Source organism: Entelurus aequoreus, linkage group LG24, assembly GCF_033978785.1.
Source record: "Entelurus aequoreus isolate RoL-2023_Sb linkage group LG24, RoL_Eaeq_v1.1, whole genome shotgun sequence".
Lineage (NCBI taxonomy): Eukaryota > Metazoa > Chordata > Actinopteri > Syngnathiformes > Syngnathidae > Entelurus > Entelurus aequoreus.
This window is the reverse complement of record NC_084754.1, coordinates 131,998-148,470: the sequence shown is the minus strand read 5'-3', so window position 1 is coordinate 148,470 and position 16,473 is coordinate 131,998. Positions and strand designations below refer to the sequence as shown.

Genomic DNA, 16,473 nt, shown 5'->3' with positions numbered 1-16,473 from the left:
TCCTTTTATTTTGACTTCTTCGCCAGCTCTGAGAGCCAAGTACAACTAGCTGCGGCAGCAGACACTATAAGTCGGGTTCACTTTAAGTCTAAGTCGCGCCCACTCTAAGAGGCGTCCACTAAAAGACGTGCCCACAGGGGTGAAGACAATGGAAGTGAAGTGTGTCTTAAACGGAAGTGAAGCTGGATAGGCAATTTGTAACACGGAAATCAGCTGCGGTCTTTAAAGTAGTATGTAGTTCCATGCGGTTTATGAATTATTACAAACTTAATTTCTATACGCGGAGCTACGAGAAGTGAACAGACTCTTTTAAACGTATTTACAGAGTAATATAAAGTATTCAGTCGGACTTCGAAGCGTCGAGGCGTGGTGCTTCCTGGGACTCAGACCTCGTAGTTCGAAGATGAATGTGAAATGGACCAGTGGAACAAAGGGTAACCACATTAAATATTCACTATTTACAGTGTTACGTGTTGTAAAAGTAGTCAGTGACACACCATTTGTGTAGTTATTCTTCTCAACCCAAGTGAACCGAATGCTAATGCTAACTGGCTAACGCTAAATCCGATGCGTACGTTGTCACCGTGAAATAAACACTGACATTTATTATTTATATATTTTGTTATTTACAGCTGAAATGGGCCATAAGGAATTGCCTGACTCTCATTAATTCTGTAGTTACTGAAAGGACAACTTTCTGACTGTTGGACATTGCGGACAAAAGCTTAACTTTTTATGTAAAATCTGCTACTTTGTTTTTAAATCATATTTTGTATCTTATTACTTCGAATTTCATGTACTTACTGTTTAGTAAATAAATATGACCTAATATTGTCTATTTATTTACATGGTATCAGTGTGGAAATATTCTGTACCACTCATCCATACGTCATCAGCCTGATTTTTAAAAACTACCCGAACTGGAAATGCAGCGGAAACACAAACCACACACTTCAGAAACCTATAGATCCAGGAGCTAAAGGTTTCAGGAACTTAAAGTTCATGAACTTTTGGTGGAAATAGCCTCATTGGTTTATGGTTTAAGTTTATTTTGAACATGCATACAGTTACAATATGATACATCACCATTTCCAGTTTCTCTTTTCAACATGTTTGAAAATGAGTAGGAAGAAGCAGATCTTATTTAATCATACTCCTTGTCCATTTTGTAGCAATTACTAACACTTTTATTTACTTCCTGTTCTCAATGTGTACACAGTTTACGCCATAAATAATACAATTATTTCAACAAAGTAAAGTCAGTCGTAATTTTCCTGAGATTAATTATATTATCTAATGTAAATAAGTTCAAACTGTTTATCATGACACTTTGAGTTTGACCACAGAAATTTCCTCCAGAAGGTCTTATCTTTGTCCATGTGATGTCAGATGAAACAAAAATGGAGCTGTTTGGCCACAATACCCAGCAATATGTTTGGAGGAGAAAAGGTAAGGCCTTTAATTCCAGGAACACCAGGCCTACCGTCAAGCGTGGTTGTGGTAGTATTACGCTCTGGGCCTGTTTTGCTGCCAATGGAACTGGTGCTTTAAATGGGACAATGAAAAAGGAGGATTACCTCCAAATTCTTCAGGACAACCTAAAATCATCAGCCCGGAGGTTGGGTCTTGGGCGCAGTTGGGTGTTCCAACAGGACAATGACACCAAACACACGTCAAAAGTGGTAAAGAAATGGCTAAATCAGGCTAGAATTAAGGTTTTAGAATGGCCTCGTCCTGACTTAAATGTGTGGACAATGCTGAAGAAACAAATTCATGTCAGAAAACCAACACATTTAGCTGTACTGCACCAATTTTGTCAAGAGTGGTCAAAAAAAGCAACCAGAAGCTTGCCAGAAGCTTGTGGATGGCTACCAAAAGCACCTTATTGCAGTGAAACTTGCCAAGGGACACGTAACCAAATATTAACATTGCTGTATGTATACTTTTGACCCAGCAGATTTGGTCACATTTTCAGTAGACCCATAATACATTCATAAAAGAACCCAACTTCATGAATGTTTTTTGTGACCAACAAGTATGTGCTCCAATCACTTTATCACAAAAAAATAAGAGTTGTAGAAATGATTGGAAACTCAAGACAGCCATGACGTTATGTTCTTTACAAGTGTATGTAAACTTTTGATCGCGACTGTATATAACTGGCGGACCGCGGGCCACATCTGGGCTGCCAAAGCTTTTCATTTGGCCCGTAGAACATCACCCAAATATGCTTGATGGAACCATTAAAATTAGGGTTGCTTTTGTATGCAGTACTTCCGCTATCCCACAGGGGGCAACACCGAGGCATTTGTGTATCAATGACGCAGAAGTGGCGGGAGTAGACCACTTATTCAACCCTGAAAAAAATCAAAATAAATAGAGAAAATCTGACTTTTTAACAACAATTGGACAACAAAGTATGAATGTTCTGCCCAGAGCAAGTGCTCAAGTCATTGTTTCCTGTCGAACCTTTAAAACGACAGACACATTGTTCTAAACAAGCAGTAACAATGGTCGAAATCCACATATGTAAGCTTCATCACAAAACTTTGTCAAACATTTGTAAGTAGATATTGTGCATAAAGATATTTAGTTTGTTTTGTATTGAAATTGCTGACTTTGTGGTGTCTGTTGTAGTCTTGGTTGTGTTGTTTTTTTGTCTGAGAGGAACCCTGGCGATCAAAGCTTGTTTAATACATGTAGCGCTAAATTTGTCCAGTTCAGGGCAATAAGGTAAACTTAGGTTTAGTTTAAATGAGTCCAATGTTTGATGTGGATGTTGTTTAATTTCTATATGCGTAAACATTTGTAGTTTATTGTGTGAATGCATTAACACAAAACATTCTATTGTATTTATGTAAAATACACAATTGACGTAATATTTTTGTAATGTTTATCCATCCATCCATTTTTTACCGCTTGTCCCTTTCGGGGTCGCGGGGGGTGCTGTAGCCTATCTCATTATTTTACGTTTAAATTTTTAGTCTTGCAGACCTAAATGAAGGAAGAAGTGTAAATAAACAAAACTGAGGAAGGGAAATAGTTCCAAAGAAAGAACATCAACCCTCAACAAATCTTCCAGAGCTTCTGTTTCTTCATGCTGTTAACTATCTGTCTAGCTGTACACACTGGAAACGAGTAGCAAGGGCAGAGTAATTAATTTATTGACAGTGCAGTGCGAAAGCCGATGTGTTGCACGTTTTGATGTCCGGCCCTTGAGCCCTTTGGCTCTTGAAACTGCGGCCCTCTGTAGTTGAATAGCCCTGCTATAAACTAACTGCTCACAGGCTAATCTACAATACTGGGCAGAGGTTGAGAGCTAGCACCCCACTGGCTAAGGCTTTGCCAATTATTTTTCATAGATACATTGGCATCGTGTCCTGGCTGTACATTCTGAACAACACAGTCTGTCTACCCTTGCAAAAACCACTTTACAGTATACAGTATAAAAGCTTATATCTACAAAATACTGTCACATAATCACTACCAGTACAGTAAAGGCATAAAGCTTTTTGTGGGAGTTCTTCTTGACATAAATGTAGTTACCCTTACCACATTCTGAACCGAATGATTGGGGATCCAGAGTGCACACTCCCTTCCACCAGAGATGTTAGCAGGGATTTGCTATGTTTGTCTGCTATCCCGCACGGGCAAAGCAATTCCACTAATTTGCTTTAATAACAAAAGCACAGGCTTACAACGCAAACAAACCACTGACAGTTCAAAATACCATGTGCATATGCTTGTTTTCCAATAGGATTTATGATTGTTCTTATCTTGGTGGACCTATGGACACACAGACTACAACCAAGCACAACCAGTGAGACTTAAATCTTGTTTCATTGACCAAAGCTAACACATCCCCTATTACGACAGCCTGGATTAAGATTGTACTACCATTTACCCAACTTCTTTTTGCACATTGAAGTTAAAACCCTGACTTTACCCTTATGCATATGGCTCCCTCTTTTGGATTGTCTTATGGATGAATATGTTTAGACATAGTGCCCCCATGTGGTATTCTAAAGTTATCACACCATGAGTTGCCATTATGTCAGCATAACTACACCCAAGCCAAACTTTTATTTACTTTACACTTAATCCAAAATAAAATTATATTTCCTATTTGTAAATTGAATGGATATAATACATAGGTAGGAAGAAAATGGAACATTTCAAGTGTCACAGCAATTAAAACAACAAAACTGAGGGGTCAAGTCATGCTAAGACTAATGATGTCTTATTATCTTTGTTTTGCCAACAATATTTTGCATACCATGCAACCTGAGTGAGATTCTGCAGATGAGTTTGAAAATTGTATTCCTGGTAATTAGCTGCATTCTGTTTCAATAATACAAAAAGAGGCAAGAACTGAATAATGCTTTACCATGAATCCTTTAACCGTCCTCTCAGGCTACCAATTTTACATGACTGAGTCATGCGTATAGGTGATGGCGGTCGAAGCGTTTTAGTTCTCGTCACCTGCTGGATACTCTTGATTGGCAGCTCTGTATGTGTAGCCTTTGCAACATCGCTGTAAGAATGAAGTATGTGTTCTGAAGTGCCCCGGTTAATTCGAATCCTCTGTGAACAGATTCCTGTTGGGTTCTTATTATTACCAGAGGTTGGTTTTGAACCTAAAAACTTAGGAGGAGGACAAGGCCAATGTGTGATGTCAGAGGACCAGGAACGTTGATCCACATCATGTAACGTGCGTTTAAACTGGCCTGAAAAATATATGAGAAAACATGCACTAAGACACTTTTTACAGCCTGGTATTATACAAGTTTTGCAGCTTACTTATAGTTGATTCAGGTTGATAAAGAAAAAAAAAATCATAATATGACCCCTTTAAATTTTATCAAAAATGTATGTATATTTAAAGTGTATTTACCTGAACACATAGGCCTAAAAGATGAATCGGTACAGTCCTCGCTTTGTTCTTCATCATAACTGTGGACACCATCGAAACCTTCCCCTTCATCATGATCTTCATCATCCTCGTTGCCATGCTGAACAACCAGTACTTGAGGTAACCTGTCGCTCTGTATTTCTTCAAGTCGCCTGAAAGACAAAGTAATAGCATATATGTGCAAGGAAAGCAGGGAATATAACTAATAGATCACATATTTAAATGACATCATCCTTGATATGTAAATCGTTGGATTTCACACTGTATGCATTAGGGGTCCCTTAATAGGCCAGCCAAACCCAATACAAGGGTTCCCATCCCAGTTACGGTGCATAGTTTAATTCACCATTATTGTTATGTTTATTAATATATTATCTTCTTGTTTTTAATATTGTTATTATAATAGGTTTAAATTGTTTTTATTTACTTCTGTATTTATTTATTTTTCAATGATACTGTGTCTGCAGAAGAAAATAAAAATATTGGTAAAGAATAGTGGGTGAGAAGAATGTTGGATGAGAAGCCCTGGTTTAACATCTCTTCTCATAATTTATTCTACACCAAACTTATTCATGCGTTCTTTTATGAACCTTGCTCTGTAAAGCACAGCCACACAGAAAGAGAGAAAGGCTTTCCCAAAAAAGTTCCCACAAAACTAAAACCAGCAGGAATCTATATCATAACTGTGTGTACAGATGTATATTCTGTAGTACCTGCTATGTTTCTCCCTCCAAGCTTTAAGTTCAGCAAAAACATCACCACACTCATTCCCATCATGGTCTTCTGGGTCATACATGTGCTCTGGTATATGGATGGTCAGGTCACGGGGGTTAAAAGTTGACACACAGGGTGCAGTCTATATGAGAAAAAACATTACTTCATGAGTCTGTGGACTATAAGTAGACATTTGGAGTCACATGCTGAATTTTAATTGATACTGGCTGGTATTTCACCTGGAGCTATGGTACCAAATTCGGTACTTTTATAGCTACCGACTCAATTCCCTCTGTACAACCAGGTATCGATTCATGTAAAAACGAACAATACCATTTTCAATACTTTTGATGCACGTGACATCACGTCCAGTTGCAGACGAAACACCCACTTAAACACTTGGCGGGGAAACCAGTACTCAAACAACACTCACAGTAGACTCGGCCGAACTGCTCCTAGGCAATGTTGAAATTTTCCATACCCACAAAGCAAGTACGCCCGATGGAAAAGGCTTAAACGTAAAGTAAGGCTTCACTTTTCAAAATGTGTTAGCTTGATGCTAATTTATATTGGCTTTGCCATATATGTGCTACTTATTGGCATTAGCGATTTCACATGGTGATTTCAATGCCTCCAAATTTGTAAATTAAAAACTACAACTCAGATGCACATTACAATCAAACAACTCTTGTGTAATAAGCACAACACTTACAATATAAACACTTTGTAAGGAGCCACATAAGGCTAGACTGACCCATTCAACCTAATGGCAAAGACTACTTCCTAGCCAGGCACCACGCCGTAGTCTAAACACTACTGCCATCTAATGTCTTGAAATTGCAACTGCATGCAAAGTCCACTACAAGTATATAACACTTGCAAATGAGACTCAGAAGTGAAAGAACACAGGATATAACAACTAGACTAGTGGATCTTAACCATTGTTGGGCCACGAGCGCCCACTAAGAGCCGCCAAAAATTATCTGTTTATCAGCTGTGATCCGTATAGGCCAGTGGTAATCAGTTTTATACACTTATCCACCACTTTTGGCCATAATGACAATATCAAACAAAACCGAAAAAGTAAGGAGCTAAAATCAAAGATAAGTTTCTTAAGCGCAAAATTTATGACTAAAGTGGTGAAGCTGTATTTTTATTTGATTATAACTATTACTATTTATTGACAGTTTAGTTAAGAAACATATCAATTATTATATATCAATAATTTTGTTACTAATGTAGTCTTCTAGAGGCGTATCTTAATGAAATCAAACAATGCAGTCCAGCAACTTTTTGTATCTTAACACTAAGAAAACAGAAATGTTGACTACCGGACCTGCTAGACACCAGCACTTATTTGTTAATACCAACTTAACATTTGACAACAAAACAATTATACAAAGTGACTCGGTAAAGAATCTCTGTATTATCTTCGACCCAACTCTCTCGTTTGAGTCACACATTAGGAGTGTTACCACTAAAACAGCTTTCTTTCATCTGCGTAATATCGCTAAAATCTGTCCCATTTTGTTCACCACCGACGCTGAGATAATTATTCATGTGTTCGTTTCGTCTCGTCTCGATTACTGTAACATATTATTTTCGGGTCTCCCTATGTCTAGCATTAAAAGATTACAGTTGGTACAAAATGCGGCTGCTAGACTTTTGACAAAAACAAGAAAGTTTAATCATTTTACGCTTATACTGGCTCACCTGCACTGGCTTCTTGTGCACTTAAGATGAGACTTTAAGGTTTTACTACTCGCGTATAAAATACTAAATGGTCTAGCTCCATCCTATATTGCAGATTGTATTGCACCAAATGGCCCGGTCAGAAATCTGCGTTCTAAGAACTCCAGGTTAATAGTGTTTCCCAGAGCCCCAAAAAAGTCTGCAGGCTTCAGAGCACTTTCTGTTCGGGCTCCATTACTCTGGAATGTCCTACTGGTAACAGTTAGAGATGCTACATCAGTAGAAGCATTTAAGTCCCATCTTAAAACTCATTTATACACTCTAGCCTTTATATAGACCCCTTTTTAGACCAGTTGATCTGCCGTCTCTCTTTTCTGCTCTGCCCTCCCCTGCTGCGTGGACAGGTTGGTGGTCACGAATCAGTTTTCACGGAGGATGCGCTAGTTGTTCCAAGTCGGGACCCGGGGTGGACCACTCCTCTGCATCAGTTGGTGATGTCTCTGCGCTGCCGACTTGTCTACATGCAAGAGGATCCCCTGCTGGCCTCACTATGGACTCCATTTCCGGGAACCATTTCCGGGAACCAGGAATCAAATGTGAAAGGTGTCCATCCCTATTTGTACCTAGTCGAGCCTAGTTGCAGTATTCTTTAACAACACAGCAAACTAACTCACAAGTACCTCCTGCGAGCCAACATTCTTTTCAGTGGACAAGTTTGTTTCGCATAACATAACTATTTTTTCCCGAAATGTGTAACTTTGGCAAAAGAAGTAGAGAATAAAAACAAATGTCCACAGCAGAGGACGCTGGTTTTAAAAGTGCATATTAATGAGATGACTGAGTAAATACAGACTGCCTAAAAAGACCAAAACGTTTCCCGATGTTGATACTAATGATTTATGTTATTTAATGCGTAACTTCAATTTATCTCATTAAATGAAACTTACTCTCAACTTTTCACGTCTCGCTCGTACAGCCTTGACAGGGTTCCCACAGAACACGATCTTGCCAGCTCCTGCACAAATCATCAGAATAAGAATAGACAAATTTCAGTTCATGAGCTTTATGACTCAATAAAAACATATTTTTTTCTGCACGTTAGGTTAAGAGCATTTGTCATTGTATTGCAATATTAGGAATGAAAGGGACTCAAATGAGTCCAAAACAAAGACAAGCAGATGCTATTACAGATAACTATAAAGATATTTAACCATGCGTGAGGACGCTGCTGTCTGCTTCAACTTCGGCAAAGTCTGAATCTTCAGAACCAGGTGTGGACAAAGGAGACGAAAGAAGCCCAGATGACGATGATGTCAAGGGCCTGGAGTCAGCAGTACTTGCTGATGAGAAGGACCGGAGGCTGGAAGCAGGGCGCCTGGCAGAACTGGGTCGGTTGTAGGGACGTGCACTGTCTGCTGCACAAAAGTATTAAAGAAAAAACACTTTATAACAGTCGGGTCTACCACAGAACAGATGCGTACTGTCTTCTGTAGCCGTTGTGTAGTAGTCTCTGATGCAGTTTCTCAGAATGCTCCAGTCTTCCCACATGGTGCCACTGGAGTCTGGTCTGCCATCCTCCACTCTTGCATTGTCAAGGTAACGCAGCTGAGGGACCAACTCCTTCACTGAATCCCAGTAACTGTAGTCAGTCTGATCCGGAGGGCAAAGGAAATAAGGAAAAAGAGAAATTTATGTGACAAAACTGGGTTGACATTGAAGAACAGGAGAGAACTACTGCATATACAGTAGGCTATATAACAAGTTGGCACTGATGAGATGGACACATCTAGTCCGATGCATTTTCTCACAGATGCAGTCTACGAGACAAGGGGGGAATGAAAAAGATGATGAAAGTGGGGCTTAGTTAAGAGGAAGTCAGCAGCTATGTGTTAAAAAAAGAGTTTGGCAAACCCAAGAACCTCTCAGTCGCTACAAAGCGCAAGCCTAATGCATATTCAGCTCAGCCTCTGCCTTCATTGCCCCAGTTTCCTAATTAATTCTCTGCTGGTGAGCATAAATAAACTCTCTTATTGTGGCCCCGAAACTTTCCACTCTGCTGTAACTCAGTAGTGGGAATGCCTCGACAGTGTTTAAAATATGTAGACACACCAACATGTCATTAAAGATATCAAGGAGACCTCTTTTAATATGTACACACTGTAAAAATGTCAAAATATATAAAATAAAAACACTAGATTTTACAAAAAAAAATACTAAAAACTAGTGAAATTAACTTGCTGCATTGACAGATAATTTTACTTGATAAGTACCTAAATTAATAATTGTATATAGAAATTAGCAGGACTTTTAAGATAGAAATAGGTATATTATTCTGAAAACAAGCATTATTCTTAAAGCTAACTTAAAATTCTTAAATTAAGCATACTCGAGATGTTGCAGAATCTTTAAATTCCATGTGGGGGGAAACCAAAATATCTTATTTGAATATTTACTGTATTTTCTCAATTTAAACTATAGAATATAAAAAAATGTACCAGTAATTATTAATGCTAAAATTAAGATGAGTCAATGACTAACAATAAGTAAATATCTCTTAAAACTAAGGAAATTTCTAGAAATACAATTTTAAATCTTGGCAAGTAGAAAAAAATTGCAAATAAGTGCCGTCGTATGTCATCATGTGATCTTAATTGGTTCTGTGATGGAGCTCTCAAATCAAAACACTATTTCAAGTCAATGTTACCCATTGAATCATTTTAATTGGTGTTTTGCCAACCAACCAGACCACCCCAAAAACAGCACAATTTTAACAAGTAACATACCAGAATAGCATACAAGAAAAACTTACTTTTAGATAATAAATACTGTATGAAAAACAATACAATTGAATGCACTACTAATATATTTTTAGAAGTAATGCGACCCCGAAAGGGACAAGCGGTAGAAAATGGATGGAGGGGTGGATGTAATAATTATATACCTGTACATTTACCTAGAAGCATGCACTTCAACTGTATTTCCTTCAAGTTGCTTCTCTTTCAAGTACACCATCAGCAGCTTCTCCATATTTTCATGGATAAATATCTGCCGCCCAGAGATTATTTTAACATCCTTGGCTGGCACTACACTCATTCTGCTTCGGTATGGTGCAGACTAACTGTAATAGGCTCAAATTGCTTAGCCAGGTTTCTTTCTTTAATTCAATAAATATCATCCACTTCTTCATCTCAGCGCTGTCCTTTACACCCACTTTCTTCCTTCCCATGGTTGGAAGTTATTTCCATCCAATGCTAGCAAGTACAACCAGATTAACTTGGAGACAACTCTTATCTCAAAACACCCTTAAAATGGGGTACCACTGTAGATAGATGATTGTTTTAACCTGGGTGCTAAAAGCAAAACTAGTTTTATCCTACCAATTTCTTCAAATCCTGAAACAGTAACTCTCAAATATCTGTGTTTTGCTCTCTAAGGGACAAAAGAGGCTGCAAAGAGGACAGCTCTTGTATCTTAAGAAAAAAATAATGAGACTTCATCTAAGATGCTTCATACATGTATCGGTTTCATCTTTATGCTTCCAGTATAACAACACATTTACCGACCTGTGTGGTAGTAGGGTTTGGTTGCAGACACACAGGGTTTCCCTCCAAGGTGAGTGTATGTAGTTTGCCACACAGCCCGAGATATTGAACCTGGACAAGGTCATCCACATCATTTCCCTCTACATCTAACACTTGCAAGTTCTCCAGCATGCCAACCTGACTCAGGTCTGACACTTTGTTAAATGCCAAGTATAGTTCCTGAGTAGGAAAAAAATAACATAATACAGTGTATCAGTCTGACACCTAAAAAAAGATGTTGATAGTCATGTTAAAGGAATAGGGACAGATAAGGCCTCGAAATGTTGATGAGCAGAATAGAGGATACTAATACAAAGTCAATGAACTCTACCCTGAGAGAGGAGAGAGATGAAATGCCATCGAGGTCTTGTAGGCAGCAACGAGACATCCACAGCACCTGCAGTTCTGAAAAGGTAGTTCCCAGATCTCTAAAGAGACAAAACAAGACAAATAAAACATTATATATTCTAATGTAGCATTTTATTATCATTATTATTAATATTATAGTATATAATATGAAATATTTATCTGGTTGTATTTATCCTGTGGTACAGCAATCATGCTTATATCAGAGCTGATTGACAAATATATCTACAACAGAGGTGTACAACTCATTTTAGCTCAGGGACCGCATGGAGAAAACTCTATTCCCATGTGGGCCGGACAAGTAAAATCACGGCAGAATAACCTAAAAAATACAATTACGACAACTTCAGATTGTTTTCTTTGTTTTACATCGGCCCAAAATAGAACAAGAATATTCTGAAAATGTACATATCACAAATAATCCTCTTGACAAAACACTTCAAGTTAGTTGAAAATTCTGAGGAAAAAATGGGTGCAACTGCAAAAGCACAATGAAGAACACAACTAACTTGGACTTCATCTAAATGCATCTACAGAGCTATTAAACTTGAAGTCACAGCCTACCTGAGATTGAACAAAATACAAAATAAAAAAATATTAAAAACTCTTCTAGGTATCAACTACCTCATTTGTAATTTCCACATATTAATCCTGTGCTATCTCAACAAACCTACAAACTGAGGTAGAAACTATTATTGTAGGCATCGCCGTGTATTGATGGAAAAATAAAAGCCGTGCAATGCATGAACAATTTCAACAAACCAAACATATGAACTTAAGAGACTGACAGTATTGCAGTAAATCACACATTGTTCACTTACTTAAAATTTCCACAGAGGACAATAATTTTCACCGAACTATATCAATGTGCAGCATACTTGCCAACCCTCCCGTTTTTAGCGGGAGAATCCCGGTATTCAGCGCCTCTCCCGACAACCTCCCGGCAGAGATTTTCTCCCGACAAACTCCCGGTATTCAGCCGGAGCTGGAGGCCACGCCCCCTCCAGCTCAATGCGGACCTGAGACTGAGTGGGGACAGCCTGTTCTCACGCAATATAAACAGCTTGCCTAACGAATTCAAACGAATGGAAACAAGAATTTCAGTTCATCCAGGACAGTTCGAAAGGGAAGGTGTATGTTGCCTGTAAATATGTAGAACAGACTTCTCCATTGAACACGGTGGCCGAAATGATATACTCATTCATGAACGGAGAAGTTAAACAGGACAATACTGCCATCTAATGGTTAGCCACCGGAACACTGAAATTCAAGTATTTCTTTTATGTAAATAAAATAAATAAATATATATATATATATAGCTAGAATTCACTGAAAGTCAAGTATTTCATACATATATATATATATATATATATATATATATATATATAGATATATATATATATATATATATATATATATATATATATATATATATATATATATATATATATATATATATATATATATATATATATATATATATATACATATATATCTATATATATATATATCTATATATATATATATATATATATATATATATATATATGTATATGTATATATATATATGTATATATATACATATATATATATATATATATATATATATAGATATATATATATATATATATATATATATATATATATATATATATATATATATATATATATATATATATATATATATATATATATATATATATATATATATATATATATATATGAAATACTCGAGTTGGTGAATTCTAGCTGTAAATAACCACGCCCCCAACCACGCCCCCCCCAACCCCGACCAACACCCCCCCCCCCCACCTCCCCCCCCACCTCCCGATATTGGAGGTCTCAAGGTTGGCAAGTATGATGTGCAGTGTCTCATGCAGCATTTTAAGTGGGTTTACCAATTGTTTGTTTTACTCCTGAAACCTGGCATGTTTTAGCTTTCACAAGTGCTTCCATATTAGGTGTCACATCTTGAGTGGCAGACCATTTCAGGATGTTATTCAAGTGCTTGTGTGTGAGCCTTGATCGTAGCTTTGCTTTATTGATGCTCATTACAGAGAAAACTTGCTCACAAAGATTTGTGGTTTTCCATTCACTTTTGTGAATAAATAGGAGGATGATCATTTTTCTTGGGACACTCTGAACACTGTGTCAACTATTATTTTCTTTTTTGACATAGACATTTTGTGAAAAGGATGGTGCCAAAGTACGATATGTTCGAAGCAGAAGACATAACTGTGGGTTTTTACGTTGGGTTAAGGGGGAGGAGCCGCAGCCCCGCTTTACTGTGTACCTCTTGCTTGGTATACTTGCCCCTGGTATCCTGGTATAAACAATTTGCTTGCTTAACAGAATTGCTATAGCGATATCCAATGGACATATTTATATCAGCAGTTTCTTTCATCTAAAAATGCAGCTCAATTTTACACTAAGCAAGCTCATCTTGCGGGCCGGAATAAACCCGCTCATACAGTAGTGTTAGCGTCACACATGCACAAATGTGCAATTGATCCGGTAGTGAGTGACAAGTCACTATAGAATATTTGAGTACAACAGAAAGCATGACGGAACAGTCGACCAACATCCAGTATTATGCACACTTTGCAGGAAGGAGTTTTCTTTTTGATCAAAGCACTTGCATCTTGAAATACAACATAAATAAGACAAGAGGAGTAACAGGTTCACATTAATGTGGTAAATGTTTAACTTTTTTTTTAACATGGTTTAAATGCATAAAACAGGGGGACCCAAAAAAAACAGAACCCACAAAGATTTCTTAAATCTTACAAATTCAAGAAATTTGCTGACCTTAAACTTCAGTCTGTCTATAACAGCCCTTTTTAACTAAATTGTTTTGGGGGCCACATTTTCAAAAAACTAAGATCCGTGTGGACAAACTTCTCCCTTCACTTATTTTCATTTTGTATATTCCAGAATCAGCAACTTCTGCAGTGAACATTTAATTGTTGTTTATTTGGTCAGAGTTGCTAATTATAAAATGTAAATAAATAAAAAATAGCCAAACTCCAAACAAAGTCAACATCGATGTGATAATAATAATAACAATAAAAATAATTATTGATTAGATTTATGTAGCGCGTTTGTAGTCACTCAAAAAACACAGAAAACTGAGAACCTACCATTCATTCACCCTATGATGGTGGTAAGCTACATTTGTTGCCACATTTGTATATTATGTCATTTTTACTCACCGCATTGACATGATCACACTGTTGTTCATTTTGAGCAGCACCAGCCTGGGCAAATAGGTACCTAAAAGATGGTCACATAAGTTTTCTGAATAAAACAGCAGCATGAGCACCTGATTGACTCCTACAATACCTTTGTTTTATTCTAAAGATACCATGTGGTGCTATGCAGCTTACCAATGTTTCCCAGACTATTTTCTTGAGTGTTCACGCAGATTTCCAGCGAGGTCACCTGAGAGAGATCTTTTGTTCCACATAGCAGTTCCTGTGATGGACAGAAATTCAGTAAGTGGACATAGGACTATTAAGGGTCGATTGGGATAAAATTAGATGAATAAACCTTAAAGTAATTTCTTAAATGTGTTGTTAATTAACTACGATTCAAATTAAATACATACAAGTGTTATTAAATGTGTAATAGTAATAATGTTTTTTTTTCAATATTTGTATTAGTTATTATTATTATTAATTAAATAAATTATGAAATATTCATTAAATGACAACATAGTTAAAAAAAACATTTAATTATGCTATAATTAATCAAATCGTAAAGTAATCAAATCATTAAATAATTAAATATGTATTTAAATAATGAATTCATACATTTAATTGTGAAATAATTGAATCATGAAATATTTAAAACAATTCATTAAATCATAAAATATTTATTTAAATTGTGAAATAATTCAATCAATAAATAAATCACAAAATCATAAAATAATGAAATAAATCATTAGATAATGAAATAATGAAATAAGTTGTGTAATGATTAATTGAATAAAGATGAGTTTAAAAAATCATTAAATCATGAAATAATTTATTAAATCATGAAATAATCAAATACATAATTAAATCGCGAAATCAAATCAATAATTAATTAAATGATTCAATAATTAAATGTAATTTTACATTAAATAAATTAATGACTCATTTAATAAGACTTTTTATGTATTTTTTTCTAACTTCAACTAATTAATGATACATTTAAGTAATTATTCAAAGATGAATTTATTTATTTGATGTTGTCCTATTTGACCCTGCATAGAAGACAGCATTTACAATAGCAATTTATACAGTCACTATTGATAGGAAGAGTCATACGATGAATCGATCTGCAGTATATGTATATATACTTACTATAGTGGCTATGGAACAGGTGTGTCCAAACTTTTATACCCAAGGGCCACATACAAACATTTTAAAGGATGCCTGGGGCTACATTTTGTGTAATAACATAATGTATCCAGGTCAAAATATGCTCGAATAATACTGTATAGTAGAGTTAATTAATGATTAGTGATTATCTGAATATGTGGATGTAACAGATCCTATAAGTGTAGCTGTGCAGTAGTATGCTGTGTAAACCCCACTGCCGGATGCCTTAACAGTCTTAACAACTACACTGGAAAATAAGTTGACAGCACAGGGCTTTTAGCTGCTCATCAGAACTCCAAATCGGTAGACATGTGTGGTCGTAGGTCCAAGCCAGACACGAGCATGGCTGGACAGCCCAGGATAACCACGATTACAGTAAGGGCCAATATATAAAATTAGGTGCCTGTCAAAAATGTGTCCAGTTCTGCTATACATAGTATCCAGAGGTGGATAGTAAGGTGTTACATTTACTCTTTTACATTTATTGAAGTAACTTTTTGGATAAATTGTACTTGTCAGAGTTGTTTTAATGCAACATACTTTTTACTTTTAAATTAATATCTTTGTGAAGAGGAAACATGATTAATATTATATTGATTACTGCTTGCAAAAACACATTCATTTGGCTTGTTAGAGAGCCTTCTTCCTGTCCAACTTAAACACTAGTAACATTGGAGTCTAGCAGTCCGACCCCACACAAACTGCACATTGCAAAAATTGACATGATGTCAGGCGAGGCAGCACAACTCGTCAACGTTTACTTACAAACAAGGAAAAATAACATGTATATGATGCGCTGTCATCTGTGTCAGTAGAAATGTTCACATTTCAGCCTACAAAAACT

At 36.5% G+C, this 16,473-nt stretch overlaps 1 protein-coding gene across 7 annotated transcripts in view; it reads right to left on the bottom strand.

Annotated features, from left to right (window-relative positions):
- Positions 1–16,473, bottom strand: part of lrrc56 (leucine rich repeat containing 56) — a 37,109-nt gene that overhangs the window by 18,367 nt on the left and 2,269 nt on the right. For 2 of the 7 annotated variants that reach the window (XM_062035271.1, XM_062035270.1), the window contains 10 exons: positions 14,652–14,739; positions 14,478–14,538; positions 11,231–11,327; positions 10,882–11,079; positions 8,800–8,968; positions 8,530–8,733; positions 8,266–8,333; positions 5,626–5,768; positions 4,895–5,064; positions 3,829–4,727 (listed from right to left, as the gene is read on the bottom strand). In XM_062035271.1, the coding sequence (XP_061891255.1) occupies positions 4,384–4,727; positions 4,895–5,064; positions 5,626–5,768; positions 8,266–8,333; positions 8,530–8,733; positions 8,800–8,968; positions 10,882–11,079; positions 11,231–11,327; positions 14,478–14,538; positions 14,652–14,739 (1,542 nt within the window). In that variant the 3' untranslated portion in view covers positions 3,829–4,383. Of the gene's footprint in view, positions 1–3,828; positions 4,728–4,894; positions 5,065–5,625; positions 5,769–8,265; positions 8,334–8,529; positions 8,734–8,799; positions 8,969–10,881; positions 11,080–11,230; positions 11,328–14,477; positions 14,539–14,651; positions 14,740–16,473 lie in introns of those variants that run through there. The other 5 variants (XR_009824285.1, XM_062035274.1, XM_062035272.1 and 2 more) reach the window with 5 other exon arrangements.